Source organism: Furipterus horrens, unplaced genomic scaffold (genome assembly GCF_987537825.1).
Source record: "Furipterus horrens unplaced genomic scaffold, mFurHor1.1.pri manual_scaffold_13, whole genome shotgun sequence".
NCBI classification, from domain to species: Eukaryota; Metazoa; Chordata; class Mammalia; order Chiroptera; family Furipteridae; genus Furipterus; species Furipterus horrens.
The window spans coordinates 54,454,130-54,472,418 of NW_028327183.1; the positions used below are offsets into that span (position 1 = coordinate 54,454,130).

The 18,289-nt window shown below is 44.5% G+C and overlaps 2 protein-coding genes across 2 annotated transcripts; both read right to left on the reverse strand.

Moving 5' to 3' along the window:
• Positions 1 to 5,627: 5,627 nt before the first annotated feature.
• LOC149995374 (T-cell-interacting, activating receptor on myeloid cells protein 1-like) lies at positions 5,628 to 11,752 on the reverse strand. The gene is made up of 7 exons (XM_090260261.1): positions 11,694 to 11,752; positions 9,455 to 9,490; positions 9,031 to 9,321; positions 8,409 to 8,705; positions 6,292 to 6,430; positions 6,049 to 6,088; positions 5,628 to 5,896 (listed from the first exon to the last, which is right to left on the reverse strand). The coding sequence occupies exons 1-7, from the start codon at positions 11,725 to 11,727 to the stop codon at positions 5,888 to 5,890; spliced, it is 846 nt and encodes a 281-aa protein (XP_090116387.1). The 5' UTR covers positions 11,728 to 11,752; the 3' UTR covers positions 5,628 to 5,887.
• A 3,200-nt stretch (positions 11,753 to 14,952) lies between these two features.
• Positions 14,953 to 17,931, reverse strand: LOC149995375 (T-cell-interacting, activating receptor on myeloid cells protein 1-like). The gene is made up of 5 exons (XM_090259194.1): positions 17,913 to 17,931; positions 17,580 to 17,870; positions 16,958 to 17,254; positions 15,302 to 15,431; positions 14,953 to 15,103 (listed from the first exon to the last, which is right to left on the reverse strand). Exons 1-5 carry the CDS (start codon positions 17,929 to 17,931, stop codon positions 15,097 to 15,099), a joined length of 744 nt encoding a protein of 247 aa, XP_090115320.1. The 3' UTR covers positions 14,953 to 15,096.
• Positions 17,932 to 18,289: the final 358 nt, after the last annotated feature.

Sequence of the window (18,289 nt, forward strand, 5' to 3'; positions counted from 1 at the left end):
TTAAGACATCTGTTGACTAATGATTGCCTCCCACAACTGAAAACACTAGGGTTGAAATGGGTTCAAGCACAGGTTGAGCCAGACACTCAGATTATGGCATTGAGAATCTGTCCTCCTCCAGGTCCAGGGGCTACTTTCTCCTGAACAGACTTTGTTCTCAGGTTGGTTCTTTTTATGTGCTAGAGCAGCGGTTCTCAACCTGTGGGTCGCGACCCCTTTGGGGGTCGAATGACCCTTTCACAGGGTCACCTAAGACCATCGGAAAACACATATATAATTACATATTGCTTTTGTGATTAATCACTATGTTTTAGTTATGGTTGGGGGTCAGCACAACATGAGGAACTGTATTAAAGCATCACGGCATTAGGAAGGTTGAGAACCACTGTGCTAGAGAAATACCCGCTAGCATCTTTAGGCTGAAATGGTGTGCTTGCACCAAAAATTCCGAGACAGACTCATGTTCTTGATCTTGGTTTACATGTCCATTCCTAAATCAACAGACGTAGCCAGGGTGATGGATTACACTGACTGGCTTTTCTGAGGCACAGGTGCACCAGAAACTAGGAAGCTGGATCAGTCCCATTTAACCACTGAGAGTGGGTGAGAGGTAGCTGGCCAAAGTCCGAATCAAAACAGTCTTACCAGAATATATGCGATAGTAGTAGTTGGTCCTGCAAAAATCAATAGTGTTCATTATATGACTTCATCTGCCCATATCAGACTGCCTCTGGCAAGAGTTAGGCCTCCTTCCAAGAACTAATAAAAATCTATGGCTTGTCATCTATAACCACGAGGTCACTGAAATAATGTGCAGGTGCTATTATAATAACTATACATCAATTTTCTGTAATTATTAGGTCTTGTGCCTGGAGGTGTGAAGGGTGGAGAGGAAACAATGTTACAAGGGTTGAAAAATCTTACATTTCATCTCAGAAGTAGATGCCAGCTCTTTAGATACACAATACCCCAGCAGGGGCAACTAGCAGCTGAGCAAGAAACCAGGAGTACAATATAATACGTTTTCTGAGAGGTAAAATGGATCAAGACCCCCAAGATTGGACTAAAATGATTGGATGGATGGATTTGTAGAGAAGACAGATTAAGTGGAGAAAAGCTCCAACTCTGGATCACTCCTTGCCTATAAAGGACACCTTGTTTGAGGCACAGAGGGGCTCATTGCCCTCTGATTCAACTTCAACCCTGTCCTGCAGTTGACTTTTATTTAAGTGTATTTTTTCAGGAGTTATATTTCCAACAAATCACCAGTGGAAAGTGAGTTTTGAGTTTTACTAAGATTTGAAACCACAATAGATTAGGCCTAACTAGTAATAGAAGTGTGTTACAAAGCACATGTACACACTTTCTCCATATCACTTAGATCAGCTTATTTCTCTCCAACTCTATCTGCATTCAAATGAGTAACTTTGTCACTGACTCCTGCAGGTCAGGGATCGTAAGTTGTGGTCATTCTGCTCAATACTACTCACATCAATAAATTATTGGGTAAAACAGATCAGAAATTTTATTCTTTGATCAAAAAATAGAAAAGTACAAGCTTCTGCTCTAAAGATCCCTTCTGACTCTGAGAAATTAGGGAAGTCTTAAACAGTTGGGGGGGGGTTGGTTAGGCAGGTTCAAAGGCAGAGATTTTTAAGGAACGGTGAAGAGTTCTGGATTTTCAAGAAAGCATGTGCAGCTCCCAAACATGCTTGGAACATGCTTAGCCACACATGTCTCATTTTAATGTTAAATCTCCACCCTTGGGTGTGAATTTTAGTATGCTGAGGAAAAGTTCCTGTAAAGGTCGCTTGGGAAGGGGTGTCAGGTACCATCTTGGATTTTTCCAGTGCAAACCCGTTCCTCAGTTGAAGTCTCTGGGTTTCTTACCTGGTTCCTGAAGGCTAGCCTCCTTGGAATTTCTGTCTTTCCCCGGTGATTTCAGCTTGCTTTCATCAGGGGATGTGTTGGAGAGAATACAAAAAAGTCAATAAAGGTTAAAGATTAATAATGCGGTGGCACAACCTGATGACAACTTGGCTCGCCTACTTCCTGAAAGTGAGGCCAAAAGACCCTCATGTCCACTTCCCACCGAAGCCCTGCTCACCACGCTCCAACATCATCCTGCGCCTATCACCAGATCAAACTCTGCTTTTTAGTCCCTGCCACCTCCATCCTTTGACTTTTGCAAATGTCCCCTTAGTACAGAGCATTCCACGTTTCAAATTCTGATTCAAACCCTGCTTCTTCCAGGGTTTTTCAGACCCTGGCCCTCTCGTGACCTCCAAGAGCACTCATAGTTCTAATTTCTGTTCATTACACGCTACCTCACAAAGGCATCTTTCTGCTGAAGCTGAAGTGAGGACAAGGGTGGGGTGAGCTCATCTGCCCTCCGCCGAGCCTAGCAAGGCGTTCTGCACACCACAGGCACGTAGTAATAGGGGCTCGGATTTGATGCCGTGCAAGCATTGCTCTCAAAGGCTGCGAAGCGGAGTGTTTCTCAACCCTACGGAGTAACCAAGTAACCTTGTAGACGCGTTCTCCAAGGCCCAGCGGCGGGCTGTGGCTGGCAGTGAATGGGACTTTCTTTCTTTCTGCACAGAGCTGAGCAAGAAGACACTGGAGTGTGTGACAGAGAGGGTCAGGGTCACGGGGAAATTTAATGGGCAGGAAGACACTGACCTGGTTGGACAGAGCGCTTCGGTCCTGCCTGGGCAGCGAACGGACGTCGCACCACATCCTGCGAACCAGCAGAGCTCACCAAACCACCCGCCCCGCCAGGCGCGCCCCGACCCCCGCACGCTGCGTGCTCCTCTCGCAAGCCAATCCCAACACACGCCGCTCCCACGCACGTTCCGCACGCTCGGCTCCTCGGACGCACCCGTTCGCCTTGCGCATGTGCAATACGTCGGTCCGGAGCGTGCGCGCCTCGTGCGCCTTCTGGAGTCTTCTATGCGCTCGTCTCTGCGTGCGCTGCCACAGTGTCTGTTTTCCGAAGGCCTGAGCGGACGGTTGGGGGTCCATGGATCAGGGGACGCCATAGCCTTACCCCGCATGGCTCGCTCGTGTCCTGGTGAGGAAACCCAGCATCCCCAATCGGTGAGTACCTCCGCCGTCGCCCGCTGAGCGGGTGTCCTTGGGTGAGGAAGCGCCTGGCCGCGTGAAGTACGGTTGTTGGAGCCGGAGCCGTTGCTGCGCCCGTAGCCTCCCGCGGGCCCGCAGGGCGGTGTGGGCTCAGGGTGGGGCGCAGCCAGGGACGCTGGTGGGGCGGGCAGCGCAGGAGCACCCCCGGGACCTGCTCTTTTGCCGCCTCTGCCTGGCCGGGAGGTCTGGGGGTTCTTTGATTTCAAGGGCTTTGGGGGCGTCAACCGAATAATAAAATCAACCAGGTGTCTCGTCACTGAAAAGATTCATAACGGAAGAAGAAAGGGTTGCGCCCCAGTGCACAGTCTGCCGGCGTGCCAAGGCCAGGGTGTATTTGTAGGAGGAAAGGAAGGGAAGGGAAGGGGACCATGGAACGTAGAAACTTAGCATTAACAGAGTTCTTCCTGCAGAGTTCTCGCGATTGTGACAGCGCGCAGTGCGAGAACGTCCACGAGCCCTAGCTCCTCCCATAGACCCGACCCATGAGGTGTGCTTACAGGTCCGTTGCTCTCCGTCAGCTGTGGCCCCCTAAATACACCACGGGTTCTTTTTCTTTCCGGAGCTGGCTGTTAGTGTAACCAATTTAATATTTTTTAACGGCTTTAAACAGGGCATCTGGAACATGCTCACTCATGTCCTCTCATCTTTTTCTATAATTGAATACATTTGACATGTAACACTAAGTTTAAGGTGTACAGGGTGTTATTTTCATAATTCATATATTGCAGCATGCTTGCTAGGTTGTAGGAATATTTATCACATTACATAATTATACATAGCAGGTTCTCGAATGATGTCATTTTTTTCAGTGTAGTTTGGCTATAATCCTTGGTAAGGTGCCCAAGAACTTAACTCTTGTTTCTGTCAATTAGTCTTTGGTGAACTTGATTCCCTTATGTGGTGTCGCTTAAAGTCGCAGAAGCTATCTGTGATGTTAAGTGAGGATCTGCTGTACAATATTATTGTCTGTATTATACTGTGCATTAGGTCTCTATGGTTTATTTATGATTCCTTACGAGTGTGTGCCCTTCAAAGACATCAGTGTTATCTCTCACCTCCATCCTCTGGTAACCACCATTTTACTCTTTTTACAGGTTTGACTTTTTTAGATTCCATATATGCGAGATCAGACAGTACTTGTCTTTCTCTGTTGTATCTTGCGTAGCATAATGTCCTCAAGGTCCATCCGAGTTGTCACAAATGGCAGGATATCCTCCTTTCTTGTGGGTAAATAATATCCATGAGAGAGAGAGGGAGAGACCCCATCCATCCATTTATGGGCATCTTCGCTATTGTGAATAATGCTGTGTTAAACACAGAGTGTATATGCGTATCGCATTGAAATCCTGTTTCCATTTCCTTTCACCCAGAAGTTGGATTGCTGGATCATATGGTAATCTATTTTTAATTTTTTGAGGACCCTCATGTAGTTTTCCAAAGTGGCCACACCAATTTACATTCCCACCATCAGAGTACAAGGATTTCCTGTTGTTGACTTGCTATCTCCTGTTTTAATAGCCATTTCAGTGGGTGTGAGGTAATAGCTATCTCATTGTGATTTCGATTTGCATTTCTTTTGATTAGTGATATTGACTATCTATGTGCCTATTGGCCATTTTGATGTACTCTTTGAAACAAATGTTTATTTAGTTCTGCCTACTTTTTAATTGGATTGTTTGTGGCAGTATTTTTGTTATTAAATTGTACGAGTTCTGTACATATTTTGAATATTAATCCCTTATCTTATATTTGGCTTGCAAAAAATCTTCCATTCTGTAGGTTGTTTTTTCATTTTGTTAATTGTTTCTTTTGTCCTGAAGAAGTCTTTGAGTTGGATGTAGTCCCATTTGTTGATTTTTGCTTTTGTTTATGCTTTCGGCATCATAAAAAAAAATTCATTGATGAGACCAGTGTCAATAAGAAGTGCAGTGGAGAAAGGCTCAGTTTCCTCATCCTATACACAGTGCCACAGCCATGAAAAGAGGGTCTCAGCTGTAATAATAATGAGAGGAAACAAGACTCATCCGTGATCTGATGGGTTCAACAGTGTGAAAGGAGCAGATGAAACAGAGGACTTACATCCCAGAGAATCATATCTATTACAATCAGAATTTTTTTTCTCTATAAGTATATCTTTGGAATTAGAAGAGATAATAGTTCTAAATTAAGAACAAGTATTTATTGAACAAGAGAAATTAAGGATTAGTATTTATTGAACAAGAAACAATAGATCTTGAAAACAAAATATGATGAGTGACATTTTACACCTGCACCAGAAATACTGGGGACAACTCAAGAAAAAATCGATACTATGACATAGATTGGAATTCTTCCAAATTAGGTAAAATGGTGGGAATGTATGAAATAAAATTTAAAAGATGTGATAAATACAGAAATTTTAGCATTTCATCAATTCCTCGTTGAGAGTGTGAAAACAAAGTAAAGGGGAAATAATATTATGCAGAAGCCCATCTTTCCCCCATTTTTCAAAGGTTGAACAGCCCCTGTACATGAGACTGTACATACTACCCAGCCTAACACTGAAGTTTTAAGTATTTTTTCAAGTCATTCAGTGTGTGTTATGTGAGTCTTTCTGCTCAGCCCTGTCATCTGCCCCAGGTGAAGAGCACAGGAAGAAGAAAGTCATCATCTTGTCCTGGACTGGCACAGAATGCAGGATTCACAGAGCTGTTAGGATTCAGCACATTTGGCTGGATCAAGCACCTCTTGTTTTCTGCAGCAGCTATGGGACCTGTGGGTAGAGGACAGACCTGAGATCAAAGTGGGATGTGGCAAAGGAAGAATATTCTTTCTTACAACCTCCAAATATTCAACCAGAAAGAATTACCCCTTCTCCCCACCAATCCCATGTAGGGATGTTTGAAAAGGTATTATGGATAGTACCTGCTTCTTTTCTTCTTCCATGATGACTGGGACTTCACTGCTATTTAGTAGGAAAGAAAAAGAGATACTCAATGTCCCTACAATGTGTTTACGGAGCAGTCACACCTGGTGAAGAAAAATCCCACCTAAAATTCCATTCCTGGCCGTATTGAAAAATATAAGTCCCCATGGCAGAGGCTGGTGTTTAAAGAACCCTGTATAATTACAGCTGCCCATGAAGAAAAGAAGTGCTCAGTGTTTTACCTGGATTCACGTGGAGACCCCTTCCGGCTCCACCAGGCTTCCACCAGGAAAGCCCCCATTAGAACTATAATTACAGCAGACAGACCCAGTCGGATGAGGTTACCCATGGTGAAATCTCTCGATGTGGTGCCTGGAGCATCTATTAATGTGGCACCTGGGGAATACGAGAAAGAGAAGAGGATCATCACTGATATCCCTGCTTCTCAAAGAATGTACCAAAGGTGACCTTCACGTGCCCATTTGTGTTTCCTGGCAAGTAGCAGCTGTACCCTCATTAAAGTTTTAATCACTGGGAAAAAAATATGGAGTTTTACAGAGTTGTGGTTCTTTCATTGTCTTCTTTATATTCTGTCTTATCTCTCTTTCTTCATTTATTACTCCTCTCAGTTTCAGCTTCTTGGCATTTCCTTTTCCCTTGTCCCATCACATGTTAGTGTTTGTGTCCGAACAACACAAAAAGCAAGCAGTGCTCTACAGAGCACTGAAATTCAGCAGCTGCATCAGCATCTGCCCTCATAGCAGTGAGCTTAAGAAAATTTGGGCTTTGTGGCTAATAATCTTGCCCACTATGTATTCAGCTTCAGACATGAATGATTCAACTTGTCATTGGTCCTGGTTCCTGAAGAAAAGCCTGCATTCGCACCACCCTATCTCACTCATTCCAACTCGTGCAAAGTTCCTCTCTAAACCCATCAGTAACAATGATCCCTGAAGGCCGAATCCACAGGGACAAATGGGTAATGACCCTTCCTCCTAGAAATCAGGAAGTTCTCTCCACCTCCCAGGGCTGGCCATATACACCTTGCTTTAATCATAAAACACTCACTGACCACATTGGAAGGCTCAGCAGCCAAAAAGAGAACACAGAGAGCTGAAATGTAGAGTGTGTCATGGCAGGAAACAAGGTAGTTCTACCAGTAGGTGCCATGAGCTAAAACACCATCAAGCAGAGGCTGTGGAACGCCACATTCTGAGAACAAAATAGAGTTCTTAGGAATACTGTTGCCAAAACTTGAAAGAGATTCAAAGAATGGTGGAAGGCACAGTGCTGACGGCAGGATAGGTAATTTTGAAGAACAGCAAGTGAAATTATACAAGAATACAGAACAAAGAAAGGCAAAGGGGTAGAGATTAGGAAGTGAGAATCAGAAGATGACAGATCAAATGAGCTGTTTTTAAAAAAAGATGTTTTATTTATTTTTAGAGAGAGGGAATGGGATGGAGAAAGAGGGAGAGAAACATTGATGTGAGAGAGAAACATCAATCGGTTTCTTCTTGTATGTGCCCCAACTGGGGACCAAACCTGCAACCCAGGTATGTGCCCTGACTGAATCAACCAGTGAGCTTTCATTTTCAGAACAATGCTCAACCAAATGAGCCACACCAGTCAGGGCAAATGAGCTATTCATGTATTCAGTGGACTGAGCGTCGGCCTGCGAGCTAAGTGTCGCTGGTTCGATCTTCCAGTCAGGGTACATCAGAGAAGGAAAACTCTGACTCCAAAAAACCTCCGCTGCCTTGCGGCATACCTCTTCAGGGGAAAGGCTAAGGGAGTAAACCCCGACAGAAAATCCGGAGCCGGAGTCCCTAAGGCGGTTTGATGTTGTGGTCAACACCGGCAACTCCTGCGGTGCACCTGAACCCAAGCTGTATCGACTCCGTCTTTCCCTTGGACCCTTCAGCTGCGAAGAGAGAGGGGGTCTGCTGCATGGGCAACAGCAGACCCTCCATATTACCCTGCCCAGGCTCTGTAGCTTCAGCGTCATCGCAAGATGTCGATTCAACACGGGAGGAGACAGATACCATGTCACTCCCGAGTCGGACTGCACAGCCATTCTCGGCAGTGCAGATGGACTCTTAAGAAGCTACACCATCGTCTCTCCAGACGGACGGCTGCCGACGACTTTGTATTAGTTTCAAGTGTACAGCATAACGCTTAGACAATCATATATTTACAAAGTGTTTCCTCTGGTATATCCAATACCCATCTGACACCATACATAGTTAATACAACATTATTGACTACATTCTCTATGCTGTACTTTACATTTCTATGACTTTTTTAACTACCAATCTTAAATTTTTAAAAGGTCGTCAAAATCTTGCAGGAATCTTACCTGTCACCCAGATTGTAATTTGATCACTGGGCTCCGAGGCCCAGAAAGGAGGCCTTGTTTGGTAGTACACACAGCTATAGTCCCCAGTGTCATCAACTGTCACTCTTCTAAGGGAGAAGTCTGTCTCCTTCCCTACTGGACTCTGGAGCTGTATGGGTGCTGAAGCTCCTTTCTTCAGTAGAGCAAGCATGTTAGATTCTGTCACATGACTGGGCATCTGGCACTGCAGAATCACATTTTCTCCTGCGGTCACCTTACCGCTATGGTGGGCTTGGAGGGAAGGTTTAGGTGAATATCCTGTAAGAGAAGGAAGCCTCAGAAATCATGGGAGAAGCCTTGGGTCCCCCCTCAGCCATGTTGTCCTTGCAGGGTTCTCAGAGAGTGTGTGTGTGGGGGGTGACAGACACCTGATCAAACCCTCTTTCTGCTCTGACTCCAGGAAGGAGATTTCCCCCCTACCAGCCCTGGATGAAGCCATGGTCCTCAACTCTGTTCCTGTCTTTTCCCATGTCTCTCCCCATGTACACTGGAGAGGAGACTCCCTGCCCACCCTTAGTCTCTGGGTGTCCCCTCATTCCTGTCATAGGAAGAACATGTATCATTCTGAGCACCCTGTCCTCACCTGTCACCACTAGTAGAAGGTCCTCACTGGGTGGTGACTCTATGTTGGGGCTCACCCTTCTGTAATATTCACAGGTGTACTTTCCAGCATTTTTGTGTTTTAGATCAGTGAGGTGAAATTCTGCCACGGCCTCTGGGGAATCAGGAGATGGTGAGGACGCCACAGTATTTCCTCCCCTTCTGAGAACAAAGTTGACGTCCCTGGTAGGAGCTGAGCATCGCAGTGTCACGTTACCGTGAGCAGGAACCACCCAGCTGGGCCAGGCACTGAGGGAGGGCCTGGGAAGTGACCCTGGAAGGAAGCAGAGCCCAGGGCTGGATCTGATTCACTCACCTGCACGCAGGAAGCCCATTTCAAGAAGGGAAAGGGTAGAGGGGCCTTTGTGGATGAGGGATCAGGAAGGTTTAAGTTTAGAAACACTCACCATCTCTTCTTATGTCTCCTTGGCCAACACATAGCCCTGCAAAGGAAGCATTTATGAGACACAAGGGCCTGCCTGGGGCCCTTGTCCTCACCCTGCCCTGATCCTCGAGAGGCCATTGGAGGGGCCCATGATGAGGACAGACCCCTGGGGTTCTCGTTTTTCTCACGCTGGACTCTGGCTTCAGCTCTGCTCCCAGCTCCTGCATCCTATCTCATAGAGGTTCTTTGTGCTGCCCTCCCCTCCCAAGGCTGCAGGGCATTTCTTTGTTCCACAAATTCCACAAATCCTCCTGGTCTCATCTTGTGTCCTGGACCACTCTTCACCTTACAGTTTCTATTAGGGTCTGCTATGTTTTCTAGATCTCTCTACCTTGTGTAGGAGGCAGTAATCATGAGGGAGATTGAGGAAGCTTGGTGACTGGGTTAATTCATTCTTCACTCCTGATGTTCCCTGATGCCCTGAGTGGGCCTGAGTCTTCTGTCTCATCTGTGCTAGAAGAACCCCCATAGTAAAGGCTTCCAGGGGCCTTGGGTCACATAAATTGTCAGAACCATTAGCTTGCCATTTTTAAGAGAGTTCTTAGAAGACTCTGTGTCTCATACAATGGGGGACAAGATGTCACTACTTGGGAGGAGGTGGGAGGCAGGAGCTCCGTGCTGTTCACCTCATTATCCCCAGTGTTTGCACAGGTCCTCGCACATAGTAGGACTTCCATGAAAGCGCACTGACTAATGAGATGGCCCAGTTTAAGCAGGATTGAAAGATCTTACCCAGATGTAAAAAGGTGCAACGTTACAATACCTTCTTGTCTTCCACCAGCTTCACCCCATCCCAACCTCACACCACAATGACCCACATTTATTTGGAGTTGGCTGAGAGGAAGAGGAGGCCCTATTGTGAGATAGTGGTAGTTGTGACAGCCATGGCTTTCATCCTTAAAGGTTTCTGATCCAGTCTTTGCCATTTTATTTTCATCCCATGATATCCAAATGGGATGAAGTTCACTGCTTGGTATCCTAAAACAAGTCTTGAAAAATCCAAACGGATATTCTAGAAAGAAGAAAACATTCTTCCCTGTCTCCCGCACAGCTGCATTTGTAGGATGTTCCAATCAATGATTTTTTTTTTTTTTTTTTTTTTAGATTTTAAGATTTATTTACTTTTAGAGAGATGGGAAAGGAGGGAGAAAGAGAGAAAAAAAATCAATGTGTGAGAAAAACATCAGTCAGTCATGTCAGCTCCAATGTTGACCTGGACTCCAAACCAGGCGTGTGCCCCTACTGGGACCCGAACCGGTGACCCCTTCGTTCCCAGGCTGGGGCTCAATCCGCTGAGCCACACCAGCCAAGGAAGTTCTTAACTTTGCCTACACGTTACGCTCTCCTGACAACTGGTCAGAAGTCCAGTGGTCAGACTGAACCACAGAAGAAGACATCACAGTCTTTGAATGAGGCTGAGGCATCAAAGCCTTTTACCATTCTTCAAATGATACAAGTTTGTAGCCAAGATAGGGAGCCACTGCTCTTCCTGAACCAGGTGAAATGTTACTCAAGACTTGTAAAAGGTACTCAAAATCAACTGGTTGATAGAAACTTCCAAGTGAAAGTGATTGTGTACATTTCTGACCATTCATAGTCATCCTTCCTTAGATGCCATGGTGGGGGTTCACTTTTGCCTGATTGCTGAATTCACCTGAAAATTAATATCATGGCCATACAGAAATATTGTAATAAAGATACTAATTTAACAAGGAGTTTATACATTTTTTGTTAAGAACAGAAATTTCCTGTTTCTGTTGTATGAATGCACAGTTTGGTGTTTCAAGGGGGAAAAGGAGAACTTACAGGCTTTTTGCTGCTAATGCATGGATACATCAAGAAAATTAAATCTATGGTCTGAAAAGGGGAAGGTAGTGCATTGTGCCAAAGTACTGGAAGGAAATGTTGCACAGTCAGTGGGGCCACAGAGAATGGATGAAGGAAAAGCATAGAAAGAGCAAATGCTTGTGGATGCCTGAGCTCCTTCAGAAGCTGCACCTGGGACGCAGCATGACCCCAGCCTGATGCCTGGGCATCAAAGCCCTGGGAGCCTGGACAGTACTTGATTTATGAGTGAGTAGAAAGCCTACAGCATGAGTCCTACATGCATGAAGCAACCAAATAAAAGCCTGTGTTCTTCATATTTCTCAGTCAATCCATCCCTGTCTCAAATCCCAATATATTAGTCATAAGAAACTTACCAAATAACAGGAGGGAAAGGAATTCAGGGATCATACTGACCCTGCCGCTTGATCTAAGGAACCTGTCTTCAGATTTAGAACCACAGCAGGAAGGGAAGTTTGATGTGGGTGGCAGCATCTGTGCTGCAGCCCATCCCTTCCTTCCCTTCACATGACACACAGGTTCAATGTCGCAACCACATTCATAAATTAAAAACAGGTATTATCACATCAAACATTCTGGAAATGACCGTACTTTAGAGGTAGAGAAGAAACCAGAATTTTCCAGGGTTGAAGAATGGTGCTGGGAGAACTGGTAGGTGTGACTGTAAAGGGACAGCCTGAGAAACATCTTCATGGTGATGGACTAGATCAGCATATAGACTGTCAGTGACCACACAAATATGAAAATGTAATAAAATGACAGAGGACTGTGCACACCCATTGCATTTACATGTCAACATATTTTAATACTGTACTGGATGAATAATGGAACCATTGGGAGATCCTGAGTGAAGAAATCTATACTATTTTTCATCTTCCTGTGGATCTATAATGATTTCAGAATAAATACATTAAAAGTGGGATCTGATTAAAGACAAAAAACAATCTAAAATAGTCGTGGACAAGTCACACATTAGGGAGTGGGAGCATCAGTAAACCTATTCCATATGAGACCCAGGCAGAGACTGAGCAAGAGGTGTTTGTAGAGTGAGCAATTGTCTGATATACAAAACCGACCCTTTCTGTAAATGCAGACTTCTATTCATTTTTTATTTCTTTATTTTTATTATTGACACAATTACAGATGTCCCCATTTTTCCCACTGCATGTCCCCCTTCACCCAGCCCCCATTCCTGCTTCCCTCTGGCCATCATCACACTGTTGACTGTGTCTGTGTGTCATGCATGTATGTTCTTCAGTTAATCCCTTCACCTTCTTTCATCCAGTCCCTCCCCTCTGACAGCTGTCAGTCTGTTCCATGTGTCCATGCCTTTGTTTCTATTTTGTCCCTCAGTTTATTTTGTTCGTTAGATTCCATGTATAAGTGAGATCATATGGTATTTGTCTATCTCTAACTGGCTTATTTCACTCAGCATCATAATATTCTGGTCCATCCGTGCTTTTGTAAAAAATAAGATTTCCTCCTTTTTCATACCACAGTATTTGCTTGTGTAAATGTACCACTGCTTTTTTATCCACTCATCTAATGATGGGCATTGGGCTGTTTCCAGATTTTGCCAATTATAAGTAATGCCGCTATGGAAATAGGGGTGCATATGTTCTTTCTGGCTGGTGTTTCGGGATTCTTAGGATAAATTCTCAGAAGTGGGATCACTGGGTCAAAAGGGAGTTTCATTTTTAATTTTTTGAGGAAACTCCATACTGTTTTCGACAGTGACTGCACCAGTCTACAGTCCCATCAACAGTGCAGTACGATTGCCTTTTCTCCACATCCTCGTCAGCACCTGTTTGTTGATTTATTGATGGTAGCCGTTCTGGAAGGTGTGAGGTGATATCTCATTGTGGTTTTAGTTCGTGTCAATAAATGATATTGTGAAAATTGAACAGATACATGCAGAAAAATGAAACTAGATTACCAATTACACAATACACAAGAATAAACTCAAAATGGATAAAAGGCTTAAATATGTCATGTAACCATAAAATCCCTAGAAGAAAACATAGGCAGTAAAATCTCAAACATCTCTCTCATAGCAGTATTTTTGCTGATATGTCTGCTAGGACAAGGAAAATAAACAAATGGGACCACATCAAACTAAAAAGCTTCTGCACAGCAAAAGAAACTATCAACAAAATGAAATGGAAACCCGCTGTATGGGAGAACATATTTGCCAATGATACATCTAATAAGAGGTTAATTTCCAAAAAATATAAAGAACTTTCACAACTCAATACCAAGAAGACAAACTATTCAATTTAAAAAGTGGGTAAGGACTTGAGTAGACACTTCTCCAAGGAAGACATACAGATGGCCAATAGACATGAAAATAATGCTCAGTGTCACTGATCATCAGAGAGACTTCTGGTTTTTGGAGTGCACTTGACCAGATAGAAGCCAGTGGTGCTTATTCTCTGCAGGAGCCATGAGTTTTAGTAATTCAGTGGAAGGGACAGAAATCTTTTCTTGCTGCCTGAGGATACCTAGAGCCCCCACACTGAGAAGTTCAACAGATAACAGCCCAGAAAGAGCCTCAGTCATCCCCCAGCACCCCGGTAAGTGCAGTGGACAAAACAGGCTTCCTTTCCTCATCCTATACACAATGCCACAGCCATGAAAGGAGGGTCTCAGCTGTAACGATGATGAGAGGAAACAAGGCTCATTTATGATGTGATGGGTCCAACACAGTGAAAGAAACAGATGAAACAGAGGACCTAAATCTCAGAGAATTGTTTTTATTATGATCAGAATGTAATTACCATAGGCATATCTGGAATTATAAGAGAGGAGATAATAGTTCTAAAATAAGAATGAGTGTTTATGCAAAAGAATTAACATATCAACAAGAAAGAACAGACAAAGAAAATGAAAATATAATGGATGACATTTTACACGTGCACCAGGAATACTGGAGACAACTCAGGAGCAAATTGATACTTGGATATAGTCTGGAATTCTTTCAAATTAAGTAAAATGGTGGGAATATATGAAATAAAATTTAAAAGACACGATAAATACAGAAACTTCAACATTTGACCAACTGCTGCTAGAGAGCCCAGAATAGAACAGAGGGAAGTAATAGAGAAGTCATCTTTCCCCCACTTTCAAAGAAAGAACAGTTTCTGCACATGAGACTGTACATGCTATGCAGCCAGACTGAAGACTTAAGTATTTTTTCGAGTCACCCAAAATGTGTGTGAAGAGCACACACATTCATCCCCAGGTGAAGAGGGAAATCATTGTCTCGTCCTGGACTGGCTGAGCCTGCAGGTTCCACAGAGCTGTTAGGATTCAGCAGGTCTGGCTGGATCAAGCATTCATCATGGCTCCCAACCCAGGCAGCTGCAGGACCTGCGGGTAGAGAAGGACAGACCTGAAGAAATGCAGGTTTTAAAAAATTCTTACCAAGGACATTTTTTCATTACATTTAGAGGGAGAGGAAGGGAGAGAAAGAAACATTGATATGAGAGAGAAGCATCAATTGGTTGTCTCTCGTACGCACCTGGACTGGGGATTAAACCCACAACCTAGGTATGTGCCCTGACTAGGAAACAAATCCATAACCTTTCAGTTGGAGGATGACGTTCCAAGCAACTGAGCCACACTGGCCAGGGCACGAAGATATTCCTTCTCACAGCCTCCAAACACAGCCCCTTCTTTTCATCCTCCTCCAAAAATGATGTTTCAGGAGGTATTATGGATAGTACCTGCTGCTTTTCTTCTTCCATGATGATTAGGGCTTCAACTGCTGTTTCATAGGAAAGGAGAAGAGATACTAAATGTTCTTACCATGAAGTGAAAGTCACACCTGCTGAAATAAAATCCTGCTAAAATTTCATGTGTGTCCATAATGCAAAACAAATACCCTAATGGTGCAGGTTGGTGTTTAAAGAACACTGTATAAACTACAAAAGCCCATGATAAAGAGAAGTGCTTAGTGGTTTACCTGGATCCATGTGGAGACCCCTTCCAGCTCCAGCAGGCTTCCACTAGGAAAGCCCCCATAAGAACCATAATTACAGCAGACAGACCCAGTCGGATGAGGTTACCCACGGTGAAATCTCTTGATGTTTTGCCTAGGGAATTTGAGATAAAGATGATCACCAGTGACATCCCTGCTTCTCAAAGAATGTACCAGAGGTGACCTTTATGTGCCCACACATGTTTCCAGGGCAGTGGCAGCGGTGCCCTCATTAAATTTTTAATCACCAGAACTAAAATGTGGCATTTAATGAATTGTAGCGGTTCTTTCTTCGTTGTCTTTGTATTCTGTCTTACCTCTCTTCCTTCATTTATTTGCGCTCTCCATTCCAGCTGTTGCATTTACTTTTCCCTTGTCCTTTTATATGTTAGAGTTTGTGTCCAAAGGACACGAAGACTCAGCAGTGCTGCACAGAGCACTGAACTGCAGCAGCTGCAGCAGCGTGTGTCCTCATAGCACAGACGTTTACTCCAGTAGTGGGCTTAGGAAAATTTGGGCTTAGTGGCTGAGCTAATTGACCACTATGTATTCAGCTTCAGTTATGAACGACTCAACATGTCATTGGTCCTGGTTCCTGAAGAAAAGCCTGCATTCGCACCACCCTATCTCACTCATTCCAACTCGTGCAAAGTTCCTCTCTAAACCCATCAGTAACAATGATCCCTGAAGGCCGAATCCACAGGGACAAATGAGTAATGACCCTTCCTCCTAGAAATCAGGAAGTTCTCTCCACCTCCCAGGGCTGGCCATATACACCTTGCTTTAATTATAAAACACTCACTGACCACATTGGAAGGCTCAGGAGCCAGAAAGAGAACACAGAGAGCTGAAATGTAGAGTGTGTCATGGCAGGAAACAAGGTAGTTCTACCAGTAGGTGCCATGAGCTAAAACACCATCAAGCAGAGGCTGTGGAACGCCACATTCTGAGAACAAAATAGAGTTCTTAGGAATACTGTTGCCAAAACTTGAAAGAGATTCAAAGAATGGTGGAAGGCACAGTGCTGATGGCAGGATAGGTAATTTTGAAGAACAGCAAGTGAAATTATCCAAGAATACAGAACAAAGAAAGGCAAAGGGGTAGAGATTAGGAAGTGAGAATCAGAAGATGACAGATCAAATGAACTGTTTTTTAAAAAAGATCTTTCATTTACTTAGAGAGGGAAGGGGATGGAGAAAGAGGGAGAGAAACATTGATGTGAGAGAGAAACATCAATCGGTTTCTTCTTGTATGTGCCCCAACTGGGGACCAAACCTGCAACCCAGGTATGTGCCCTGACTGAATCAACCAGTGACCTTTTGTTTTCAGAACAATGCTGAACCAAATGAGCCGCACCAGTCAGGGCAAATGAGCTATTTATGTATCTTTTAAATTTTCTTTTTTAATTATAGTTTAAATTAATATTACTTTGTATTAGTTTCAGGTGTACAGCGTAACGCTTAGACAATCATATATTTACAAAGTGTTTCCCCTGGTATATCCAATACCCATCTGACACCATACATAGTTAATACAACATTATTGACTACACTCTCTATGCTGTACTTTACATTTCTATGACTTTTTAAACTACCAATCTTAAATTTTTAAAAGGTCGTGAAAATCTTGCAGGAATCTTACCTGTCACCCAGATTGTAATTTGATCACTGGGCTCTGAGGCCCAGAAAGGAGGCCATGTTTGGTAGTACACACAGCTATAGTTTCCAGTGTCATCGACTGTCACACTTCGAAGGGAGAAGTCTGTCTCATTCCCTTCTGGACTCTGGAGCTGTATGGGTGCTGAAGCTCCTTTCTTCAGTAGAGCAAGCATGTTAGACTCTGTCACATGACTGGGCATCTGGCACTGCAGAATCACATTTTCTCCTGCGGTCACCTTACCCGTATGGTGGGCTTGGAGGGAAGGTTTAGGTGAATGTCCTATAAGAGAAGGAAGCCTCAGAAATCATGGGAGAAGCCTTGGGTATCTCCTCAGCCATGTTGTCCTTGCAGGGTTCTCAGGGAGTGTGTGTGTGGGGGTGACAGACACCTGATCTCACCCTCTTTTCTGCTTTGACTCCAGGAAGGAGGTTTTCCTCCTACCAGCCCTGGATGAAATCATGGTCCTCAACTCTGTTCCTGTCTTTCCCCATGTCTCTCCCCATGTACACTGGAAAGGAGACTCCCTACCCACTTTTATTGTCTGGGTGCCCCCTCATCCCTGTCGTAGGAAGAGCATATATTATTCTGAGGACCCCATCCTCACCTGTCACTACTAGTAGAAGGACCTCACTGTGCGGTGATGTGATGTTGGGGCTCACTATTCTGTAATATCCACAGGTGTACTCTCCAACATCACTGTATTGTAGGTCAGTGAGGTGAAATTCTGCCACAGCCTCTGGGGAATCATTAGATGGCAAGGACGCCACAATAATTCCTCTTCTTCTGAGAAGAAACTTGACATCCCTGGTAGGAGCTGAGCATCGCAGTGTCACGTTACCATGAGCAGGAACCACCCAGCTGGGCCAGGCACTGAGGGAGGGCCTGGGAAGTGACCCTGGAAGGAAGCAGAGCCCAGGGCTGGATCTGATTCACTCACCTGCACGCAGGAAGCCCATTTCAAGAAGGGGGAAAGGGTAGAAGGGCCTTTGTGGATGAGTGGTCAGGAAGGTTTAAGTTTAGAAACACTCACCATTTCTTCTTATGTCTCCGTGGCCAACACATAGCCCTGCAAAGGAATTGTCCATTAAACATAAGGGCCTGCCTGGAGCTCTTGTCATCACCCTGCCCTGATCCTCGAGAGGCCATCGGAGGGGCCCATGATGAGGACAGACCCCTGGGGTTCTCATTTTTCTCACGCTGGACTCTGGCTTCAGCTCTGCTCCCAGCTCCTCCATCCTATCTCATAGAGGTTCTTTGTGCTGCCCTCCCCTCCCAAGGCTGCAGGGCATTTCTTTGTTCCACAAATTCCACAAA